Here is a 24148-nt window from a genome sequence, read left to right on the forward strand (position 1 = left end):
CACACGGACGGTGACCCGGGGGCCGGGGTCGAACCTGGGTCTTTGGCGGCGTGAGGCAGTAGTGCTAACTACCGTGCCGCCCACGACCCGGGTCTTCCCTCCAGAATAAAACCCGTCACTACCGTGCCGCCCCCGCCCCTTCCCCTGCTCGAAGTAAAGAAGGCTCCCCCTCCCCCCGCCCCGCCGTCCGTTTGTCAGGCCTTTGAGCCAAACATATTAAGTTGCGCGCACGAGTGACTCACTCGGGGTACAGTCACAATGTTTCTGCTGCACAGCAGATGTCATGTGACTTCTGGGTTCCCCCGTCACGGCGGAGATTTAAGCAGGAGATTTAGAATGGAAACACATGTGATTTCAATCAGAAACGATGGTAAGGCAGGAGAGAGAGAGAGAGAGAGAGCGAGAGAGAGAGAGAGAGAGAGCGGGGCCTGCAGCTCAGGCTTCCAGCTGGGGACGTGTAATGATGTAGCTGCCGTCGGGCAGAGCAGCTGACTGTAATTGAAAGCAGGCTTCTGCCTGCGTTGAAGTAAAATTCACTCCCAGCTAGGCGACACGGGAAGGTTGGGAAGGAGAAATGAAAATTCCAAACGAGCAGCGGGTCAGTCAGCACCTGAGGGCCGGGCAAGTTTGCGATCCAGATGTCCAAACCCGGTGCCCTTTGGGAATGGGGTCCAGCTATGTATGTCCAACATTGGCACTCCCCCCAGCCCCCCCCCCCCCCCCCCCCCCCCCACTGATTACCTGGCTACTTGGTCGCTGTATCCATTTCCTCCCGCAGTAACTCTGTCCTGTCATTACGCCCCCCCCCCCTCCGTTTAATCTCCCGCAGACAGCTGGAAGTGAAAACCGCTCGAGGAGAAGTCCGCTCCCCATCACGAAGAACGACTTCCCACAGCATCTGGCAGCGTGGCACCTGTGGTGAATGTATTATGCCAATAATCCACCATTGTATTTGTATCTGTGCCGTGCTGTTGCCCTCGTGGGCTTCCCCTATGGGCCATTGTATGGCATTATCCATCGGGGAACATGTTGGGGCATGTATGGGCTCCGCCCATGGCTCCTCCCCTTGAAGGGAGGTATAAAGAGCAATCGACCTGTAGGCGGTTCTCAGTATTGGATCGGGTCGCAGGCAGGCACTGTTCTAAGTTGATTAAAGCCCCGGTTTACTTCTACTCTTGTCTCGAGTGAATTGATTGGCGCATCAGCACCAGCCACGCCCCATCAGAATTTAATCGTTCCTCTCCAAGCAGGACTTCAACCCTTTTCAAAAACATGGCACAGAGGTACCTGGAGGACACTGCGCACAATCCGGCCGTCCATGCCCACCTCTTCCCACTCCCCTCGCTTCGAGGGCCATCAATCTAATCGTTCCATTCCTTTCTGCTCCATGTTGTTATCAGGGTTCCCCCGACTGTATCTGTGCTATCCTCACCTCAAGCGAGTTCCACACCGGTTTATTAGATCTGAATGTGCAGTGGAATCTCCCATGGCCAGTGGCTGAGGAAAATTGGTGGGTACCTGAACACATCAGGCCCCTGGCTCAACCCTTTTGCCCGATCCTCCTGTCCTGCGTGGCCCCTTTAAGATTGCCACTTAAAGGGACCACGCAGGACCCCCCCCCAATCACCGTGCCCCTCACTGAAATCTACTGGCTCCTCAACAGATCAAATCCGAAATCCGAGTCCTCCTCTCCAGCCTTCGCCACGTTGCCCCTCTCACTCTCACGTGCAACCTCCTCCTGCCCTGTGCACAGCCTCTGCATTTTGCTCTCCCAAGCTGCCCTCCGTCCCACCTGCGTGGCGGGTAGCTCAGCTGTCCTGGCTGTCCACTCTGCCACTCACTTCCTCTCAATCCTCCTGCTCTGCTCTCTCTCTCTCTCGCGCTCTCTCTCTCTCCCTCCCTCTCTCAATCTTTCCCTCCTTCTCTCTCTCCGCCTTTTTCAAAGTTTCCTCAAAACGTACATCTTCCATCACGCCTTTGGTCACCTCATAGAACAGTACAGCACAGAACAGGCCCTTCGGCCCTCGATGTGCCGAACAATGATCACCCTACTTAAACCCATGTAACCCGTATACCCATAACCCAACAATTCCCCCATTAACCTTACACTACGGGCAATTTAGCATGGCCAATCCACCTAACCCGCACATCTTTGGACTGTGGGAGGAAACCGGAGCACCCGGAGGAAACCCACGCACACACGGGGAGGACGTGCAGACTCCACACAGACAGTGACCCAGCCGGGAATCGAACCTGGGACCCTGGAGCTGTGAAGCATTGATGCTAACCACCATGCTACCGTGAGGCCCCCCCTGTCACTCTTCTCAAACCAAGACTTTGTCAGCGTTGGAAGCGATTGAGAGCTCAGCAATAATCCCAGAACAAATGAAACAGGGGATTGAATCCTAGCTGTGAGTGAAACTTGGGAAAAGATTCCTGTGAAGGGCTTTGCAGCAGTTCCTCAGTCAGCCCTTTGTCCTGACTGTGTGGCTGACAGGGGGTTGAGCTGTGTTTCCTCACAAGCTCCGGCGATCGTACTGTGTTAATGCCGAGCTACGTTTGAAGAAGACTCAGCTTCACGCAAGGAATTATCTGTTTTCCTCTTCTGCACACCCGACTATTTTTAGACCAAATTGCACAAAATCTCGTTTGGCAGTGGATCCTCCAGGTCTGGTCGCAGATAAACTGTTTAATCTGCTGTTTACCAAAACACACTGTTCTCGACGATGACTAATAACTCACAGTCACTTCAATTCGAGCTGAGTGTGGAGGCAGAACGGGGGGCGGGGTGAAAGTGGATCCTGTTTTTTTTTTCTCGAGGATCCTGTTTTTTTTCGAGGAGACAGTACATCTTGCCGCACCATTTCTGAGAATTGGGTGGGATGGCGGGGGGGGGTACGGCTGTCCAGGAGGTAGAACGTCCCCACACAGGGGATGGTTGGAACACACACAGTCAATGGTTGTATTGTTGATCATCTGGCAGAATGAATTATGGCTCCTTCTGCAGAAGAAGGGGATCTTCGGCAGACAATAAACTCCTGCTCACTGACCCATTGTTTTGAGCAGATTTGCACGGCCGCACCTGGGTTGGTGCACCTTCGTGCTGACCAGCTGCACTGCCTTTTTTCAGCGTGGAGGGAGCTGGGCTGTCTCGTCGAGCCCCCTGCCACTCTTAAAGCCAGGAGTGGCGAGGGGGCTTACCGAGCGGGAGGCGGCACTGATAGGATGCAAGCTTGCACGCACAGAGATCAGCAATTTCCACGGTCCCTGCAGAGGGAGGGCGCTTTAGCCTTTCCATGACCAGTGAGTACCGCAGGGGATGAAGTGCACCTTCACCCCCGGGGACTTGGGGCGGGATTCTCCAATCCCGCGGCAGAGTGTCCGCGCCGTTGTAAGCGCCGTCGCGTTTTACAATGGCGTGAACGATCCGCTCCCACGACTCATTCTGGCCCCTACAGGGGCTAGCACGGCACGGGAGTGGTTCGCGCCGCTCCAGCTGCTGTTCCCGGCACGAACTGTGCACCGCGGGATCCGCGCATGCGCAGTGGCCTCCTTCAACTCTCCGGCTCCGACGCAACCTGGCGAAGCATTGCGCGTTGGAAAGGAGGCCCCCCCAGCCACAGAGGCCAGCCCGCCGATCGGTGGGCCCCGATCGCGGGCCAGGCTACATCGGAGGCCCCCCCTGCGGGGCCGCCCCCCCCCCCCCCCCCAAAGGCTGCCTCCCGCCCTTTACTCGCCGAGGTCTCGCCAGCCCAGAGCAAGTTAGAACGCCGTCGGCGGAACTCGGCTCTTACGGCTGCTCGGCCCAATCAAGCCGGAGAATCGGCGGGCCGGCCGTATGGAGCGCCCCGCGACCAGCGCCGCGCCAACCACGCTGGCGCCAATGGCACCGATTCTCCGCACCTGCCGGCGTTCGGGCAGCATGGCCCAGGGTTGGGAGAATCCCGCCCGTGGTTTTAATCTGCTGCGTTTCCTTTGGAGTATTGGATTTCGTTCCCGTGCCCCTCTGGAGGGTTGATCCGTTAATTTGGTCATTTGCTTTCTGGAAAGAGGATAAAGCCGGAGGGACACAGCCGGCGGGTTGTAGAGTTAGGAGCTGTACGCTTGCAATGCCTCACTCTGCGAGTAAATCTAAAACTCAGTCAAGATTGACTTCTGCGCTCCTCCTTCATCAACTGTCTAGAAGATGCCAGGGGACCGGGATACTCCAATCTCTTGGATTACGGTGGGCACCATCGTTGCTGTCCTTTGAGCAGTCGCTCAAGGAGAGATTTCCGAACTGAAGTCCGTTGCCGGTTGAATCCACCTTGTGAGAGAAGCCCTGAGCAAGCTGAATGTCAATCCATTCGGAGGTGAGGGAATTGAGCCCGTCCCTGTCGTGCATGGAGACAGGCCCTCGTGATCCGGTCGCCATGGGGGACAGAAACCTAAAACCAAACCTTCGGAAAATCAAGCGACGGTTTTCCCACCTTGATGCGGAAATAGGGATAGCTTCTATCGGGAGACAGAAACAGAGAGAGCGAGAGAGAGAGAGACAAAAGCAGCTATTGCTGTGAAGAACATGGCAAACGGTGAACGAGGTTTTGGAAGGGGGTGATGGAAACACTACAGCGGCAGCTAAAAAAAATCGGTTTTCAGTTGGTGACAGCAGGAACTTGCTTTCCGGCCACCAGGAAGAGTCGGTATTTACGCCAGAGGCCAGCATGAACCCGATTTGCAGCCTGCTAATGGAATGCAGATGAAGACCCGACTGATCACCCGCTCCGTCAGTGGGAAACCCATCCCTGTCCAGAGCACGTCTAGGCCAATGTGGCACGTACGTTGGTCCAGACATGCTCTGGACCGGGGCAGCTTGTGAAGAACTGAAGGGAGGGGAGGGGGTGGTGGGGGGGGCTGGAACACCACTCACGGCAGTGGTCAGGCAGATATTCTGTGTGCGGCAGCATCCAAGATGTGGTTGTCCCTGGCTAGGGTTTGGATCTTTCAGCAGCAGCTTTTTCACAGGATGGTGAGCTGGGGTGGGGAAGAGAGGGTTGAAGAGGTGGGGCGGTTGCGCAGGGGTGGTTTGGGCGGGGGGGGGGGGGGCTGTTGGGGAAGGAGGGAGATGTTGCCGGGTCATGGAATGGACGACACGGTAGAGGGCTGAATGGCCTTTGCCTGCTTCTGAACACCACAACATTTAGCACACTGGGCTAAATCGCTGGCTTTTAAAGCAGACCAAGGCAGGCCAGCAGCACGGTTCGATTCCCGTAACAGCCTCCCCGAACAGGCGCCGGAATGTGGCGACTAGGGGCTTTTCACAGTAACTTCATTGAAGCCGACTCGTGACAATAAGCGATTTTCATTTCATTTTTTTTCAAGAGATAGATCCCGTCATTTACGCCCGGTAGCAAGTCTATCGCTGTTACTCACGCAGCGCACTGTGGTGATGGTGACGAAACTGGAGATGAAGCTCAGTCCCTCATTCATGCTGACCTGCAAGAAGACCGCTCTGTGAGGAGAGAAACATTTTTAAATTAAGCTCTCGACGGGGGCCAAGAAGAACAAAAGCCAAATGAATTGAGAAAGCTCCTCGATTCACACATCTTCAGATCTCCCAAAGTGTACAATGAATTGATGTGAAGTGAAGTTACTGTAGTTTTGTAAAGACATGAGGTTGGATGTAAAACAATCTTTAATTGCATTGGAAATTAAGAAGGGGAGCTGCTATATCGGGGGAGTCTCGGCCTGCAGTTTGATAATGAACGATAACACTGTTGTCTCTGAGCACATTGCTGAATGAATAGTTCTCAGTAGACGTCTCATCAGGTCATCCCACAGGACAATATTCTAGCTTTGGGCTGAGCACAGAGTAATTTAATAATCGCTTTCTTCCTGCTGATTCCAACAAATCATGCTGACACAGACATTGTGGAAAAGCTGTGTTGCCTGCAGTGTTGAGCTCCCGGTTAAGCTCTGAGCACTAACTCTGGCAATACAAGCTTACGGGACTCATGGGATTCCCACAGAGCAGGAGGAGACGATTCGGCCCATCGGCCTTACACTGACCCTCCGAAGGCACGCCCCAACCAGGCCCCACTGACCTACTCCCGTGACCCCCCCCCCCCCCACCGTACCCTTTTGCCTTTTGGACACTAAGGGGCAATTTAGCACGGCCAATCCACCTCACCTGCACATATAGAATTTACAGTGCAGAGGGAGGCCATTCGGCCCATCGAGTCTGCACCGGCTCATGGAAAGAGCACCCTACCCAAGGTCAACACCTCCACCCTATCCCCATAACCCAGTAACACCACCCAACACTAAAGGCAATTTTGGACACTGAGGGCAATTTATCACGGCCAATCCACCTAACCTGCACATCTTTGGACTGTGGGAGGAAACCGGAGCGCCCGGAGGAAACCCACACAGACACGGGGAGAACGCGCAAACTCCACACACACACACACACAGTCGCTCAAAGCCGGAATTGAACCTGGGTCCCTCGCGCTGTGAGGCAGCAGTGCTAAACACCGTGGTGCCCCAGGACACTCTGCTATCAAACAGCAAGATATGGATCTGAGGGAACGTCACGGTGATATCATTATCCCTGTTCGCCCACAGACATGTCAGTAGCTTGCTCCAGCTGTAAGTTCCTTAACCCATCCGGGAAGCTTGGAATAAAATCAGGAATGACCATTCTGCAGCGTGAAGACAAAGCGAAAGCTTTTAGAACATAGAACATAGAACAGTACAGCACAGAACAGGCCCTTCGGCCCTCAATGTTGTGCCGAGCCATGATCACCCTACTCAAACCCACGTATGCACCCTATACCCATAACCCAACAACCCCCCCCCCCCTTAACCTTACTTTTATTAGGACACTACGGGCAATTTAGCATGGCCAATCCACCTAACCCACACATCTTTGGACTGTGGGAGGAAACCGGAGCACCCGGAGGAAACCCACGCACACAGGGGGAGGACGTGCAGACTCCACACAGACAGTGACCCAGCCGGGAATCGAACCTGGGACCCTGGAGCTGTGAAGCATTGATGCTAACCACCATGCTACCCTGCTGCTTTTATCCTCATTCTTCATCCACAGGCAAGACGGTCATCCAAGATAGGGCGTAGCATACGCTCGGAGTTCATAGAATCCGGGATTCAACATACTGGAGGAGGCCAATCTGCCCATTGTGTCAGTGTTGGCCGAGAAAGACCTGTCCATCCCAATCCCAGCTTCCGGCTCTTGGCCTGCAGCCGTTGGAAATTTGGGCACACCAGATGCTCATCCAGGCACTTTGAGAACGTGAAGCGGGTTTTATGTCTCTCCCGCCCTTTCAGACACTGAGCTCCAGATCCCCACCACTCTCAGGGTGAGAGCCTTTCTCCCCCCCCCCCCCCCCCCCTTGTTACTGAGCACTCTGCGGAGGGAAATTGGTTGTTCCCTCCACGCTCTATGACTTGCTGCATCCACCCTCAGCCTCGACAGAAAGAGACAAGGTCAGCCGGCCTAGTCAAGCATTCCTGCTCAACCTAGTCAGAGAAGTAATCAGTGATACTCGACTGCACGGCCAACGAACACGGCCAAGTGAAGCAAGGCATCTGCCAGGTGGTCCTGAAAGCCGAGGAATAATACCTTTGGGCATGTGGCGTTGATGGGATTTCTAATGTAGCGTCAGGCCCGGAAGCCCGGGAAGAGGCCTATGGAACTAGTGCTTCGAGGCAATAGGCAGTGAGGGAGAAGAATGACTGTGTTCGTACAGTGCACTGTCGGGATTTGCTGTCAAAATCAAACCAAGGTAATGATTCAAATAGTATCTGTAAATTCTTTGGTTTTGCTTGTGTTTCATCTCAATGCCCCTGGCCCCATCCTCCCAAGCTCCTCACGTGTGTTGGCTTTCATTCTGCACGCTGTTTAACTCATTGGCTGCCTTTTGCTCTGCTCCAAGACAGTTGGAAATCTGATTCCGTTCGTGCGACTCCACATGAAATGAAAATCGCTTATTGTCACGAGTAGGCTTCAAATGAAGTTACTGTGAAAAGCCCCTAGTCGCCACATTCCGGCGCCTGTTCGGGGAGGCTGTTACGGGAATCGAACCGTGCTGCTGGCTTGCTCTGCTTTCAAAGCCAGCGATTAGCCCTGTGAGCCAAACAGCCCCTGACATTCAGCCAGGCTCAGAGGTCAGAGTTTAACTGGACTCCTCTCTCGGTTTATCTGCCCGCACTGATTCTGACCCGCTTGCTCGATGTTCCTCAATCCGCAGACTACAGCCCAGCAGGCTTCTGCCGGGGGGGGGGGGGGGGGGGGGGGGGGGGGTCTTCCTGGAATTGAGCACTGGGGGCCTTTCAATCTGCGGACACCTGGGGGCGGCTGAATCTACCGTTTGGCACTGCGATCGGGAGTGAGACCAGGAGTGCGATCGGGAGTGAGACAGGGAGTGCGATCGGGAGTGCGATCAGGAGTGAGATCCAGGGTGTGATCGGGAATGCGATCAGGAGTGAGATCCGGGGTGTGATCGGGAATGCGATCAGGAGTGAGATCCGGAATGCGATCAGGTGTGAGATCCAGGGTGCGATCGGGAATGCGATCAGGAGTGAGATCCAGGGTGCGATCGGGAATGCGATCCGGAGTGCGATCGGGAGTGCGATCGGGAATACGATCAGGAGTGAGACAGGGAGTGCGATCGAGAGTGTGATCCAGAGTGCGATCGGGAATGCGATCCGGAGTGCGATCCAGAGTGCGATCCAGAGTGCGATCGGGAGTGCGATCAGGAGTGAGATCCGGGGTGTGATCGGGAATGCAATCAGGAGTGAGATCCAGGGTGCGATCGGGAATGCGATCCGGAGTGCAATCGGGAGTGAGACCAGGAGTGCGATCGGGAGTGAGACAGGGACTGCGATCGGGAGTGAGACCAGGAGTGAGACAGGGACTGCGATCGGGAGTGAGACCAGGAGTGAGATCCGGGGTGCGATCGGGAGTGAGACCAGGAGTGCGATCAGGAGTGAGACCGGGACTGAGACCAGGAGTGCGATCAGGAGTGAGACAGGGACTGCGATCGGGAGACCAGGAGTGAGATCAGGAGTGAGACCGGGACTGAGACCAGGAGTGCAATCCGGAGTGAGACAGGGAGTGCGATCAGGAGTGAGACCAGGAGTGCAATCGGGAGTGTGATCCAGAGTGCGATCCGGAGTGCGATCCGGAGTGCGATCCGGAGTGAGACAGGGAGTGCGATCAGGAGTGAGACCAGGAGTGCGATCGGGAGTGTGATCCAGAGTGCGATCCGGAGTGCGATCCGGAGTGCAATCGGGAATGCGATCAGGAGTGAGATCCGGGGTGCGATCGGGAGTGATACCAGGAGTGCGATCAGGAGTGAGATCCGGGGTGCGATCGGGAGTGATACGAGGAGTGCGATCAGGAGTGAGATCCGGAGTGCGATCCGGAGTGTCATCGGGAGTGCGATCCGGAATGCAATCAGGAGTGAGATCCAGGGTGCGATCCGGAGTGCGATCGGGAGTGAGACCAGGAGTGCGATCAGGAGTGAGAAAGGGACTGCGATCGGGAGTGAGACCAGGAGTCAGATCCGGGGTGCGATCGGGAGTGAGACCGGGAGTGCGATCAGGAGTGAGACCGGGAGTGCGATCAGGAGTGAGACAGGGAGTGCGATCAGGAGTGAGACCAGGAGTGTGATCGGGAGTGTGATCCAGAGTGCGATCGGGAGTGTGATCCAGAGTGCGATCCGGAGTGAGACAGGGAGTGCGATCGGGAGTGAGACAGGGAGTGCGATCCGGAGTGAGACAGGGAGTGCGATCGGGAGTGAGACAGGGAGTGCGATCAGGAGTGAGACCAGGAGTGCGATCAGGAGTGTGATCCAGAGTGCGATCCGGAGTGCGATCGGGAATGCGATCAGGAGTGAGATCCGGGGTGCGATCGGGAGTGATACCAGGAGTGCGATCAGGAGTGAGATAGGGAGTGCGATCGGGAGTGCGATCAGGAGTGAGATCCGGGGTGCGATCGGGAGTGATACCAGGAGTGCGATCAGGAGTGAGATCCGGAGTGCGATCCGGAGTGATACCAGGAGTGCGATCAGAAGTGAGATCCGGAGTGCGATCCGGAGTGTCATCGGGTGTGCGATCCGGAGTGAGATCAGGAGTGCGATCGGGAGTGAGATCCGGGGTGCAATCAGGAGTGAGACCAGGAGTGCGATCGGGAGTGTGATCCAGAGTGCAATCCGGAGGGCGATCGGGAGTACGATCGGGAGTGAGATCCGGAGTGTCATCGGGAGTGCAATCCGGAGTGTCATCGGAAGTGCGATCCGGAGTGCGATCGGGAGTGCGATCCGGAGTGAGATCCGGAGTGCGATCGGGAGTGAGATCCGGGGTGCGATCGGGAGTGTGATCGGGAATGCGATCAGGAGTGAGATCCGGGGTGTGATCGGGAATGCGATCAGGAGTGAGATCCGGGGTGTGATCGGGAATGCGATCAGGTGTGAGATCCAGGGTGCGATCGGGAATGCGATCAGGAGTGAGATCCAGGGTGCGATCGGGAATGCGATCCGGAGTGCGATCGGGAGTGCGATCGGGATTGCGATCAGGAGTGAGACAGGGAGTGCGATCGGGAGTGTGATCCAGAGTGCGATCGGGAATGCGATCCGGAGTGCGAACCAGAGTGCGATCCAGAGTGCGATCGGGAGTGCGATCAGGAGTGAGATCCGGGGTGTGATCGGGAATGCAATCAGGAGTGAGATCCAGGGTGCGATCGGGAATGCGATCCGGAGTGCAATCGGGAGTGAGACCAGGAGTGCGATCGGGAGTGAGACAGGGACTGCGATCGGGAGTGAGACCAGGAGTGAGACAGGGACTGCGATCGGGAGTGAGACCAGGAGTGAGATCCGGGGTGCGATCGGGAGTGAGACCAGGAGTGCGATCAGGAGTGAGACCGGGACTGAGACCAGGAGTGCGATCAGGAGTGAGACAGGGACTGCGATCGGGAGACCAGGAGTGAGATCAGGAGTGAGACCGGGACTGAGACCAGGAGTGCAATCCGGAGTGAGACAGGTAGTGCGATCAGGAGTGAGACCAGGAGTGCGATCGGGAGTGTGATCCAGAGTGCGATCCGGAGTGCGATCCGGAGTGCAATCGGGAATGCGATCAGGAGTGAGATCCGGGGTGCGATCGGGAGTGATACCAGGAGTGCGATCAGGAGTGAGATCCGGGGTGCGATCGGGAGTGATACCAGGAGTGCGATCAGGAGTGAGATCCGGAGTGCGATCCGGAGTGTCATCGGGAGTGCGATCCGGAATGCAATCAGGAGTGAGATCCAGGGTGCGATCCGGAGTGCGATCGGGAGTGAGACCAGGAGTGCGATCAGGAGTGAGAAAGGGACTGCGATCGGGAGTGAGACAGGGAGTGCGATCAGGAGTGAGACCAGGAGTGCGATCGGGAGTGTGATCCAGAGTGCGATCGGGAGTGTGATCCAGAGTGCGATCCGGAGTGAGACAGGGAGTGCGATCGGGAGTGAGACAGGGAGTGCGATCCGGAGTGAGACAGGGAGTGCGATCGGGAGTGAGACCAGGAGTGAGACAGGGACAGCGATCGGGAGTGAGACCAGGAGTGAGATCCGGGGTGCGATCGGGAGTGAGACCGGGAGTGCGATCAGGAGTGAGACAGGGAGTGCGATCAGGAGTGAGACCAGGAGTGCGATCGGGAGTGTGATCCAGAGTGCGATCGGGAGTGTGATCCAGAGTGCGATCCGGAGTGAGACAGGGAGTGCGATCGGGAGTGAGACAGGGAGTGCGATCAGGAGTGAGACAGGGAGTGCGATCGGGAGTGAGACAGGGAGTGAGATCGGGAGTGAGATTCGGGGTGCGATCGGGAGTGTGATCGGGAATGCGATCAGGAGTGAGATCCGGGGTGTGATCGGGAATGCGATCAGGAGTGAGATCCGGGGTGTGATCGGAATGCGATCAGGTGTGAGATCCAGGGTGCGATCGGGAATGCGATCAGGAGTGAGAACCAGGGTGCGATCGGGAATGCGATCCGGAGTGCGATCGGGAGTGCGATCGGGAATGCGATCAGGAGTGAGACAGGGAGTGCGATCGGGAGTGTGATCCAGAGTGCGATCGGGAATGCGATCCGGAGTGCGAACCAGAGTGCGATCCAGAGTGCGATCGGGAGTGCGATCAGGAGTGAGATCCGGGGTGTGATCGGGAATGCAATCAGGAGTGAGATCCAGGGTGCGATCGGGAAAGCGATCCGGAGTGCAATCGGGAGTGAGACCAGGAGTGCGATCGGGAGTGAGACAGGGACTGCAATCGGGAGTGAGACCAGGAGTGAGACAGGGACAGCGATCGGGAGTGAGACCAGGAGTGAGATCCGGGGTGCGATCGGGAGTGAGACCAGGAGTGCGATCAGGAGTGAGACCGGGACTGAGACCAGGAGTGCGATCAGGAGTGAGACAGGGACTGCGATCGGGAGACCAGGAGTGAGATCAGGAGTGAGACCGGGACTGAGACCAGGAGTGCAATCCGGAGTGAGACAGGGAGTGCGATCAGGAGTGAGACCAGGAGTGCGATCGGGAGTTTGATCCAGAGTGCGATCCGGAGTGCGATCCGGAGTGCAATCGGGAATGCGATCAGGAGTGAGATCCGGGGTGCGATCGGGAGTGATACCAGGAGTGCGATCAGGAGTGAGATCCGGAGTGCGATCCGGAGTGTCATCGGGAGTGCGATCCGGAATGCAATCAGGAGTGAGATCCAGGGTGCGATCCGGAGTGCGATCGGGAGTGAGACCAGGAGTGCGATCAGGAGTGAGAAAGGGACTGCGATCGGGAGTGAGACCAGGAGTCAGATCCGGGGTGCGATCGGGAGTGAGACCGGGAATGCGATCAGGAGTGAGACCGGGAGTGCGATCAGGAGTGAGACAGGGAGTGCGATCAGGAGTGAGACCAGGAGTGCGATCGGGAGTGTGATCCAGAGTGCGATCGGGAGTGTGATCCAGAGTGCGATCCGGAGTGAGACAGGGAGTGCGATCGGGAGTGAGACAGGGAGTGCGATCAGGAGTGAGACAGGGAGTGCGATCGGGAGTGAGACAGGGAGTGCGATCAGGAGTGAGACCAGGAGTGCGATCAGGAGTGTGATCCAGAGTGCGATCCGGAGTGCGATCGGGAATGCGATCAGGAGTGAGATCCGGGGTGCGATCGGGAGTGATACCAGGAGTGCGATCAGGAGTGAGACAGGGAGTGCGATCGGGAGTGCGATCAGGAGTGAGATCCGGGGTGCGATCGGGAGTGATACCAGGAGTGCGATCAGGAGTGAGATCCGGAGTGCGATCCGGAGTGATACCAGGAGTGCGATCAGAAGTGAGATCCGGAGTGCGATCCGGAGTGTCATCGGGAGTGCGATCCGGAGTGAGATCGGGAGTGCGATCGGGAGTGAGATCCGGGGTGCAATCAGGAGTGAGACCAGGAGTGCGATCGGGAGTGTGATCCAGAGTGCAATCCGGAGGGCGATCGGGAGTACGATCGGGAGTGAGATCCGGAGTGTCATCGGGAGTGCAATCCGGAGTGTCATCGGGAGTGCGATCCGGAGTGCGATCGGGAGTGAGATCCGGAGTGCGATCGGGAGTGAGATCCGGGGTGCGATCGGGAGTGAGATCGGGGAGCGATCGGGAGTGAGATCCAGGGTGCGATCGGGAGTGAGACCAGGAGTGCGATCAGGAGTGAGATCCGGAGTGTCATCGGGAGTGCGATTGGGAGTGCGATCCGGAGTGCGATCGGGAGTGAGATCCGGGGTGCGATCGGGAGTGAGATCGGGGGTGCGATCGGGAGTGCGATCGGGAGTGAGATCCGGGGTGCGACCGGGAGTGAGACCAGGAGTGCGATCAGGAGTGAGACAGGGTCTGCGATCGGGAGTGTGATCCAGAGTACAATCCAGAGTGCGATCGGCAGTGCGATATGGAGTGAGATCCGGGGTGCGATCCGGAGTTTGATCCAAAGTTCGATTGGGGGTGCAAACCGAAGACTTCCGGTGACGGTGATGTGCCGAGCGGATGTGCCGAGCGGATGTGCCGAGCGGATGTGCCGAGCGGATGTGCCGAGCAGATGAGCCGAGCGGAGGCACATCCAGTGGCTCTCCTCCCAACCAGGGCAAAAAAAAAGTTACCTTTTATTGAATTTTGTCCAAATTTCAAAGGAAAAAAATCCCTCAACAGCTGAAGGAGGGCAACCAGGTAAAGATGCCAGCGAACGGGAGCTCGAGGAGCTGAAGAGACGGCAGAAGCGGCGGAAAGAGCCGCGACCAGCAGGCGGACGAGTCGGCGGACCCACGAGGCGAAGGGGCCCCGGCCACGCAGGAGGATGGTCAGCGACGTGAGCATCAGCCCCCCCCCCCCCCCACCCTCCCTCTCCCTCCTCCGCTCCCCACCTGAAGACGGATGGGAGAGCTTCCTGCTGAAGGAGCTGACCGCCATGAGGGAGGCGAACAGGTTGGCGATCCTGATCGGTCAAGGTGGCAGAGGCAGAGGCGATGGTCACCATGCAGAAGACAATCGAGGGGCTGGGGAACAAAGTGGCGACTCAGGAGAGGGCGATCCTCGACCTGGAAAAAGCCTCGCCGGACCAAAGCGTCAGAATCGTCGCCCCGGAGGCAGCAGTAAAGAGGCTGGTGGCGGTCCAGGAGAACTGAAGGGGGGAAAGTCGAGGACAGGGGGAACAGGTCCCGAGGACAAAATATCAGGATCGTAGGCCCAAAGAACCGATGGACTATTGTCGCCCAAATGCCGGGCAACTTAGTCAGGAGAGACAGCTACCCCAAAGCCCCAGAGCTCGACAGAGCACACAGGTCGCTCAGTTTGAAACCCAAGGCCGGAGAGCAGCAGAGGGCGATTGTCACAAAGCTCCACCGATATGAGGAGAGTGAGAGAATCCTGCTGTGGGCAAGGCAGGAGAAAGCCAGCACCCTGGGAAGACAGAAAATCAGAATCAGGACCAGGACATTGGGGCAGACCTGGAAAAAGGCCGGGCCAAGGTTAACCAGGTGAAATCGGCCCTGTGCAAGAACGGGGTACGTTTCAAAATGCTGTTCCCAACCAGGCTCTGGGTCACGCACCAAAAAAAAAGGACACCAGTTTAACTCCTCGGAGGAAGTGTTTGTCGGAACCAAAGGCCGGGACAAGGGACAGGCACGGAACAATGAGAGTTGTACAGGGAAAGACAATGAAAGAGCATAGGACTCATTGGACAGTGAGGGTGTTTGCACGGGACTGTGCCGCCTCGTTCCGATCTTAAAGAGAAGGTTGGGTCTTGGAAAAGAGCGGGGACTGGGGAAGGCAGGTGAGGGTTTGAACAGGGAGAACCGACAGTTAGTGGGCGGAGGGAAGGGGCTAGATTAGCCCAGGCAGGAGGGCCATCACACCAGCAGAAAGAGCAAAAACACCCCCCACCACAATTATCACCTGGAATTAACAGCCCGGTGAAAAGATTCAGAGGCTTGACCCACCTGAGAAGCCTGGAGGCCGACAGAGTCTACCTGCAGGGAACACACCTGAGGGAGAAGGACTGACTGCGGGTAAGAAAGGGCTGGGTGGGACAGACTAGCGGTGGACCCTTGGCAGCTCCTACACCCTGCTGAGAGTACACAGTACATACAGTGCAGGAGGCCATTTGGCCCATCGAGTCTGCATGACCCACTTAAGCCCTCACTTCCACCCTATCCCCACAACCCAACAACCCCTCCTAACCTTTTTGGTCACTAAGGGGCAATTTATCACGGCCAGTCCACCTAACCTGCACGTCTTTGGACCGTGGGAGGAAACCGGAGCGCCCGGAGGAAACCCATGCAGACACACGGGGAGGATGTGCAGACTCCGCACAGACAGTGCGGAGGGCCTCACGGTAGCATGGTGGTTAGCATCAATGCTTCACAGCTCCAGGGTCCCAGGTTCGATTCCCGGCTGGGTCACTGTCTGTGTGGAGTCTGCACGTCCTCCCCGTGTGTGCGTGGGTTTCCTCCGGGTGTTCCGGTTTCCTCCCACAGTCCAAAGATGTGCGGGTTAGGTGGATTGGCCATGCTAATATGCCCGTAGTGTAAGGTTAATGGGGGGATTGTTGGGTTATGGGTATACGGGTTACGTGGGTTTAAGTAGGGTGATCATTGTTCGGCACAACATCGAGGGCCGAAGGGCCTGTTCTGTGCTGTACTGTTCTATGTTCTATCCCCACAACCCAACAACTCCTCCTAACCTTTTTGGTCACTAAGGGGCAATTTATCACGGCCAGTCCACCTAACCTGCACGTCTTTGGACCGTGGGAGGAAACCGGAGCGCCCGGAGGAAACCCACGCAGACACACGGGGAGGATGTGCAGACTCCGCACAGACAGTGACCCAAGCCGGGAATCGAACCTGGGACCCTGGAGCTGTGAAGCCACAGTGCTAACCACTGTGCTACCCGAGGGAATTCTCATTCTTGTCGCCGGATCACAGAGCATACTCGAGACTCGATGTCTTTGCAGCGGGGAAAGCAGTTCTTCCCGGAATAGTAAGAGTGGAATACTCCGTGATAGTTATCTCCGAGAACACTCCACATACATGGATGTGAGGTTGGAGACAGGCCCTGCCGAGCATCCCATGTAGAGGTTCGGCGAGGACCTGCTGGTCGATAAGGTCTTCTGCCAAAAAAATATCGGAAGCCATCGGCGATTGCGTTACAAATAACCGGAAGAATCACCTTCCACGTTCTGGGAGATATTGAAGGTGGTGATTAGGGGAGAGATTATAACCTACAAGGCACAAAGAGACAGGGAAAAGAGGGTGGCCAGGCAACAAGGAGAGTTTCAGAGGCATCAGCAGAGTTTATCCTTCAAGGTGGAGGACATTGACAAGCAGCAGGTCAATGGGGAAGGGCTTGGGAAACATTTCTTGCAATGGGTCCCCAGAAGAGATGTTTCTTTCTTACTGACCAACTAGCTCCCTGGAAACGGACAACCTTTCCCCCCTCATCGCCAGGTGAATAGGAAAGAAAATGTCTGGCAGCTCTTGTCCAACCCTTCAATGGAGCAGTCCAGTCTGTTTGGGTAGATACCGAACACATTTGTATGAAGCATTTGTATGAAGTATGAAATACTTGAGCCAGGCAAAACTCCATCAGTCATTGAACTTTAGCTGCTGTCTCCGAGCCAGCACTCCTGGCTTTTAAGATCAGCTTTGGCCTCGATACAATGGAAATGATGGGGAAGGTTAATCCCGGCCAAGTAATAACCTCGAAACACACATCTGCTGGTTAGTGTCAGACTCAGGCCCAACAAAGTAACTCGCTCTCTCACAACGCGCATCCTGGGGAGGGGGAGGAAGAGAGTGCCCCCACCCCACCCCCGCCACCCTGATAGCTCATTCTGATGTGATGTTCCCGGTCTCGAGGGAGGGAGTGCTGCCGCACACCTTCCGGCTGATGCGTTGAATCAGGCGCCCCCCCCACCTTCCTGCTCCAGTGGACGTGGCAGACCCCATGGCGCCAGGCTGAAGAGCAGGGGGAGTTCTCCCCCGTGTCCCCGGCCAATATCCGGAAAGGCGATCGCTGCCTCTGGGAGTTGGTTGTGCGCTAACAAATTAGCTGTCCCATTGTGAGCGATACCATAGCTCCCGGAATACAAAGGACAGCGACCACATGGATGCAAGATGAGCTGAGTGATCGGGAACAGGGATTAGAGGTCGCTGGATGTTTATCTGGGCGGCAGGAAGGTTTGTCATGGAGTTCCCCAGGCCTGCAATCCGGCTTTTCCTGATATATATATATGGAAGACCTTGGGACAATTTCAAAGTGTTGGCAGACGCTACAACAATTGGAAACATCACAAACTTAGGGGCAGCAGGGTAGCATGGTGGTTAGCATAAATGCTTCACAGCTCCAGGGTCCCAGGTTCGATTCCCGGCTGGGTCACTGTCTGTGTGGAGTCTGCACGTCCTCCCCGTGTCTGCGTGGGTTTCCTCCGGGTGCTCCGGTTTCCTCCCACAGTCCAAAGATGTGCGGGTTAGGTGGATTGGCCATGCTAAATTGCCCGTAGTGTCCTAATAAAAGTAAGGTTAAGGGGGGGTTGTTGGGTTACAGGTATAGGGTGGATACGTGGGTTTGAGTAGGGTGATCATGGCTCGGCACAACATCGAGGGCCGAAGGGCCTGTTCTGTGCTGTACTGTTCTATGTTCTATGTTCTAAACTGTGAGGAGAACTTCGAAAAGGCACAGCCAGGTTCGTGGAGTGAGCTGGCAAATAATGTCAACGCAGAGCAATGGGAAATGATTCCTTTTGGGAGGAAGAAGGTGGGGAGATGATATAAAATGAAGGGGGCAATTCTAAACGGGGAGGGCAGGAGCAGGCGGACCTTGGTATATTAGTCATCGAGGATGGCAGGCCAGGTTGGGAGAATGGTTAATTATGCATACATTATCCCAGGATTTACTGAGAGGGGCACAGGGTACAGCAAGTTCCACAAACCTGCAACCACACCCAAAGTGTGGCACCCAGAACTGAACATAGTGCTCCAGCTGAGGTCTCACTCCTGTGAACTTACACAAGTTCAACTTCAGCTCCTTGCACTTTTCTTTGAGAGGCACCAAGGAATGGCCAGGAAATTCTGGCCAGGCCAAAGGTGACCACATCCCATGAATAAATTGTGGTGAATTGTGCACGTCCTCCCCGTGTGTGCGTGGGTTTCCTCCGGGTGCTCCGGTTTCCTCCCACAGTCCAAAGATGTGCGGGTTAGGTGGATTGGCCATACTAAATTGCCCGTAGTGTCCTAAAAAGTAAGGTTCTGGGGGGGTTGTTGGGTTACGGGTATAGGGTGGATACGTGGGTTTGAGTAGGGTGATCATGGCTCGGCACAACATCGAGGGCCGAAGGGCCTGTTCTGTGCTGTACTGTTCTATGTTCTATGAATGTAATTCACACTGTATTGTATTGTGTCCTTGTGGGCTCTGTATTCACACTGTATTGTATTGTGTCCTTATGGGCTCTGTATTCACACTGTATTGTATTGTGTCCCTGTGGGCTCTGTCTGTGAGCCGTTGCGCGGCTCTGCCCTCAGGGGGAGATGAGGAGCTTGTACAGGGCTCCACCCTCGGCTCCGCCCATGGCCCCTCCCACTACCGGAAGTATAAAGTGCTGCAGCCGTCTGAGCCTGCCCTCAGTTCTTCTGGTCGCAGGCAGGCTCAGTTGTAAGTCTATTAAAACCACAGTTTACTTCCAATCGTGTTCCGAGTGAATTGATGGTCACATCATAAATATTTTAAAAAGGGGAAGGAAGGTGACGCTGAACTTGGATCAGATATTTCAGATCAGTGTCCCTCCCGTTCTCGATCCCTTCACGAGTGGGGCCACTTTCTCCCGATCGACTCTGTCCAGACCCCTCGTGGTTTAGAACACCTCCATCAAATCTCCCCTCAACCTTCCTTTCACGGAGGATTAACTTCTCCAATCTATCTTCGTAAGACACTCGAGGAAGACCTCGTCTGGGCCATTGTGTCTACGTCTGGGCACCAGACATCAGGGAGGGTGTGAGGGCATTGGAGAGGGCGCAGAAAAGATTCACGAGAATGGGTCCAGGGACGAGGGACTTCAATCCGGAAGTTCGATTGGAGACGTTAAAATGATTCCTTGGAGAAGTGAAGGCTGAGAGGAGATTGGATGGAGGTGTTCGAAGTCATGAGCAGTGAAGACGGGGAGCAGAGGGGGAGAATGGGTTTCCCTGTTCACGGGTGGGATCACTCATTGAGGATAATCGGCAAAAGAAGCACAAAGTGGTCCGAGCGGAATCTTGTCCAAGCAGCGAGTGACTGGGGTCTGGAATGCCTGAGAGCGCGGCGGAAGCAGGTCCAATCGAGGTGTCTGGAAGAGAATCCTGCGGGGGTTACAGGAAGAAGCTGGGAGAGTAGAACGGGAGAGCAGGTGCAGACGTGATGGGCCGAATGGTCTCCTTCCGCATTGCAACAATCCTGTCCTTACACCCGTGACTATAATCCACAAGGACTTCACTCACTATGAAGATGTCCTGGTGGTCATGATAGGTGCTGTTTCAATGCAGTCTTCCTTTTGCTTCGAGCTGATCGGAACAGTACCTTACCTCGAGATGCAGCGGGTCAGACAAGCATGACCCGATTATGGTCTATCTGACCACTGGAATTCCAAGGTACCAGGAATTCTGAGCAGCCACCAAAACATTTTGGGGGTGGGGTGAGGTGGGGGTAGCACAAATCTCAACGTACCTGTTAACCTCTTCTAGCACCGGCGCGGGGCAGAGCAGGTAGGTGTCTTCTACGACCAAAGGCTTCTGAACTGGAATAGAGATAGAAATAAAGCCATTGAGTCCCTGCGGGGGAATGCCAGACCATTTCACAAATTCACACTTTGCCCGCAGGCCAGATTTTCGCAAGCTAGTAAGTAAACTTGGTCAGAATATTTTCAGCGGTGCCCTGCCGCAACGCCCACCCACGTTGACAAGATTTGGTTTGCATTTAAACCTCAGTGCGACTTTCCTTTTACAAAGAAAATGAACCGTACTGTCCTCACTGCCGAGGAACCCACAATGTATCTTTCCTGCAATTATCCATTCCACACTGCTGCCAAACTCATTGTTAAGCAAGAGGCTTTGTTTACTGGGTCGGGTAAGTTTTGTCTTGTGGTTTTAGATTTAGATTTAGAACAGTACAGCGCAGAACAGGCCCTTCGGCCCTCGATGTTGTGCCGAGCAATGATCACCCTACTCAAACCCACGTATCCACCCTATACCCGTAACCCCCCCTTAACCTTACTTTTTAGGACACTACGGGCAATTTAGCATGGCCAATCCACCTAACCCGCACATCTTTGGACTGTGGGAGGAAACCGGAGCACCCGGAGGAAACCCACGCACACACGGGGAGGACGTGCAGACTCCACACAGACAGTGACCCAGCCGGGAACCGAACCTGGGACCCTGGAGCTGTGAAGCATTGATGCTAACCACTATGCTACCGTGCTGCCCCGTTCTGACTGGGCGGAACATTTCAGCATTGTTACAGCGGGAGAGGGGCTTTGAAACGCGGCGAGCCATTCGGCGGACCTGCAAGTCCGGCCGGTCAGATAGGACCCGAAATCTCCCCAATGTGTACCTTCATTTGGAAGCAATATGTTCCATTCTCAACCAAGACGTCTGGCACTATCGAGGGTGACAAATTACTCCACCAATCAGCATGTCGCCATTGCCTTTTGTTATTGAGAATAAAATTTTCCAATTCTCATCCTTCTTTTCAAATCCCTCCAAGGCCTCCCTATCTCAGGAATCTCTTCCAACTGCACGTTCTCCCCGTGTCTGCGTGGGTCTCGCCCCCACAACCCAAAGATGCGCAGGCTCGGTAGATTGGTCACGCTAAATTGCCCCTTAAATTGGAAAAAATTAATTGGGTACACTAAATTTTTTAAAAAAGTAATCTCTTCCAACACTACAACCCCTCAGAGATGTCTGCGCTCCTCCAATTCTTGGCCTATTGGACATCCCCGTTTCATTTGCTCCGACACTGCTGCCTGATCCCTAAACTCTGAAAATTATGACAATCCCAGACCAGACTCCAGCAGTGGCTGGGATTCTTGACCAAAACCCCAATATTTTAGTTTATTTGTGAGACTGTTCGGAAAGAATACTTCACTCCTGGAGTGATTGTACGAAGAAATTGGGGTTTCACGTTTCCAAACAAAACATTATTACCAACTCAACATTAAACCCTTGAACATTAGACACGGAAATAGCTTATAATTGCCCCTTAAACAATGGGATTGTATGGTAGCACAGTGGTTAACACTGTTGATTCACAGCTCCAGGGTCCCAGGTTCGGTTCCCGGCTGGGTCACTGTCTGTGCGGAGTCTGCACGCTCTCCCCGTGTCTGCGTGGGTTTCCTCCGGGCGCTCCGGTTTCCTCCCACAGTCCAAAGATGTGCGGGTTAGGTGGATTGGACATTCTGAATTCTCCCTCCGTGTACCCGAACAGGCGCCGGAGTGTGACGAAAGGGGCTTCTCACAGTAACTTCATTGCAGTGTTAATGTGAGCCTACTTGTTACAATAATAAAGATTATTTTAACCAGCCCAATTAATTTTCAATTTCCTGGTGGACTTGCAACTTATCAATTTGCCCCCGTAGCTTTCGCAATCCAGCGTTAATTTGTAGCTCTTTTCTGATGCATCAATGTCGCTGCGGAGACGAGCTCAGTGAAGGTGAAGACAGCAGCCTTTATGGTTTCGCACTTCCTCTTCTGCTGAGGCGGCAGGAATGTGGTGCCTGGTGTTGCCCTGGTTTGCATCCTTGGAGATTGAACATGCACAGTATCTTGGCAGGCCAGCATTTTGAATCCAGCCAGGACGAACAATTGACAAACACATCTTGTTCTTGCCTGGAGGAGTCCTGCGTTCAGTCGAGTTAAATCTGATTCCCAGTGCATGTGAGGCCAGGGCAGGATCTGTTCTCAGTTTGGCTGTCATTCAAAACCCAAGATAGACTTCACAGGCTGTTGAGTGTGGGAAATGGAAAATCGAACTGCTCTTCTGGTTTGGACGAGCATGGTTGGTGCAGAGGGATCTTTGACTTGGCACTTCCCTGACCTGGAAACTCATGGGGGTTTGGCACTGGTGGGCCCCCAGATCCCACGTCTCATCTCGAGGAGTGCAAACGTTTGGTGGAAATGCACTCAAGCAGGCAGGTGTGTTGAGGGCCTTCGCTCATGAAAACGTTAGCGGGGCATGGTGGCACAGTGGTTAGCACAGTTGCTTCACAGCTCCAGGGTCCCAGGTTCGATTCCGGCTTGGGTCACTGTCTGCGCGGAGTCTGCACGTCCTCCCCGTGTGTGCGTGGGTTTCCTCCGGGTGCTCCGGTTTCCTCCCACAGTCTAAAGATGTGCGGGTTAGGTGGATTGGCCATGCTAAATTGCCCTTGGTGTCCCAAAAAATGTTCAGTGGGGGGTTACTGGGGCGGCACGGTGGCGCAGTGGTTAGCACTGCTGCATCTCGGCGCTGAGGACCCGGGTTCGAATCCCGGCCCTGGATCACTGTCCGTGTGGAGTTTGCACATTCTACCCGTGTCTGCGTGGGTCTCACCCCCGCAACCCAAAGATGTGCAGGGTAAGTGGATTGGCCGCGCTAAATTGCCCCTTAATTGGAAAAATAAATAATTGGGTACTCTAAATTTTAAAAAAGAATAAAAACATGGGGGTTACTGGGTTACGGGGATAGGATAGATCTTCAGCAGGGTGTTCTGTGTAAGAGCCGGTGCAGACTCAATGGGCCGAATGGAACTGTAAATTGTATGATTCGATTACAACTCTGGATGGTCTTCAATTGCCTCTGAATACTCGTAGTCTGCCCAAAATCATCGGGGTGGACAGCGAAGGCTTTTGCTAACGCTGAGGTGTGTCGATACAAATTCGGGCTGCTTTAAGTTGTGGCTCTGCTTTGCATCCCGGCCTTTGTGCGCTCTCCCTCGTCGAATGTAATTCCACCATCGGAAAAGCTCGGGAGAGAATTGTTGAGCTGACCCGAGGACACATTCATCGGAATCCGAGTCAGGGTTCACGTCACGTCCCATTTTTTTTTCCCCCCCCCCGAGGTTTCTTGGGCGGTGGAAACTCCAGCTTTGTTTGAAACAATGCAAACCTCTTCAGCCGGGGGACAACTTTTCCAGAATTTATTTTTAAGACTTGAGGTGAAAGTTGAGCCAAGGCCGTCACCCTGGGAGCCCCATGCCTCACAATCCTGGCCGCACAACTTACAACATGTCCAGATATGTTTTTCAAAGGATGTGAGCCGTTGTTGGTAAGCCCAACATTTGAGGCCCGTCTCTAATTGTCCCAGGAGAAGGTGGCGGTGAGCTGACTTCTTAAACCCGCTGCAGTCCATGTGGTGTAGGTACACCCACTGTGCTGTTAGGGAGGGAATGTTGCCCCAGCGACAGTGAAGGAGCGGCCGATGTATTTCCAAGTCAGGGCGGTGAGTGACTTGGAGGGGAACCTCCAGGTGGTGGGGTTCCCAGGTATCTGCTGCTCGTCCTTCTAGATGGGGAAGGTCACGGGTTTGGAAGGTGCTATTGAAGGAGATGCCTTTGTGTTGTTCATCCCATAATCACCAGATAATTAATTATAAAGAGTATCTGATA

The 24148-nt window shown here is 55.0% G+C and overlaps 1 protein-coding gene across 1 annotated transcript in view; it reads right to left on the minus strand.

Moving 5' to 3' along the window:
* LOC119957482 (anthrax toxin receptor 1-like) overlaps nt 1-24148 on the minus strand; it is a 170625-nt gene that overhangs the window by 68465 nt on the left and 78012 nt on the right. Inside the window, exons 11-12 of the mRNA XM_038785576.1 lie at nt 20236-20305; nt 5413-5491 (exon numbers count right to left, since the gene is read on the minus strand). Coding sequence (XP_038641504.1) covers nt 5413-5491; nt 20236-20305 — 149 coding nt within the window. The remainder of the gene's footprint in view (nt 1-5412; nt 5492-20235; nt 20306-24148) is intronic.

The sequence above is a fragment of the Scyliorhinus canicula genome, chromosome 26, assembly GCF_902713615.1.
Source record: "Scyliorhinus canicula chromosome 26, sScyCan1.1, whole genome shotgun sequence".
Lineage (NCBI taxonomy): Eukaryota > Metazoa > Chordata > Chondrichthyes > Carcharhiniformes > Scyliorhinidae > Scyliorhinus > Scyliorhinus canicula.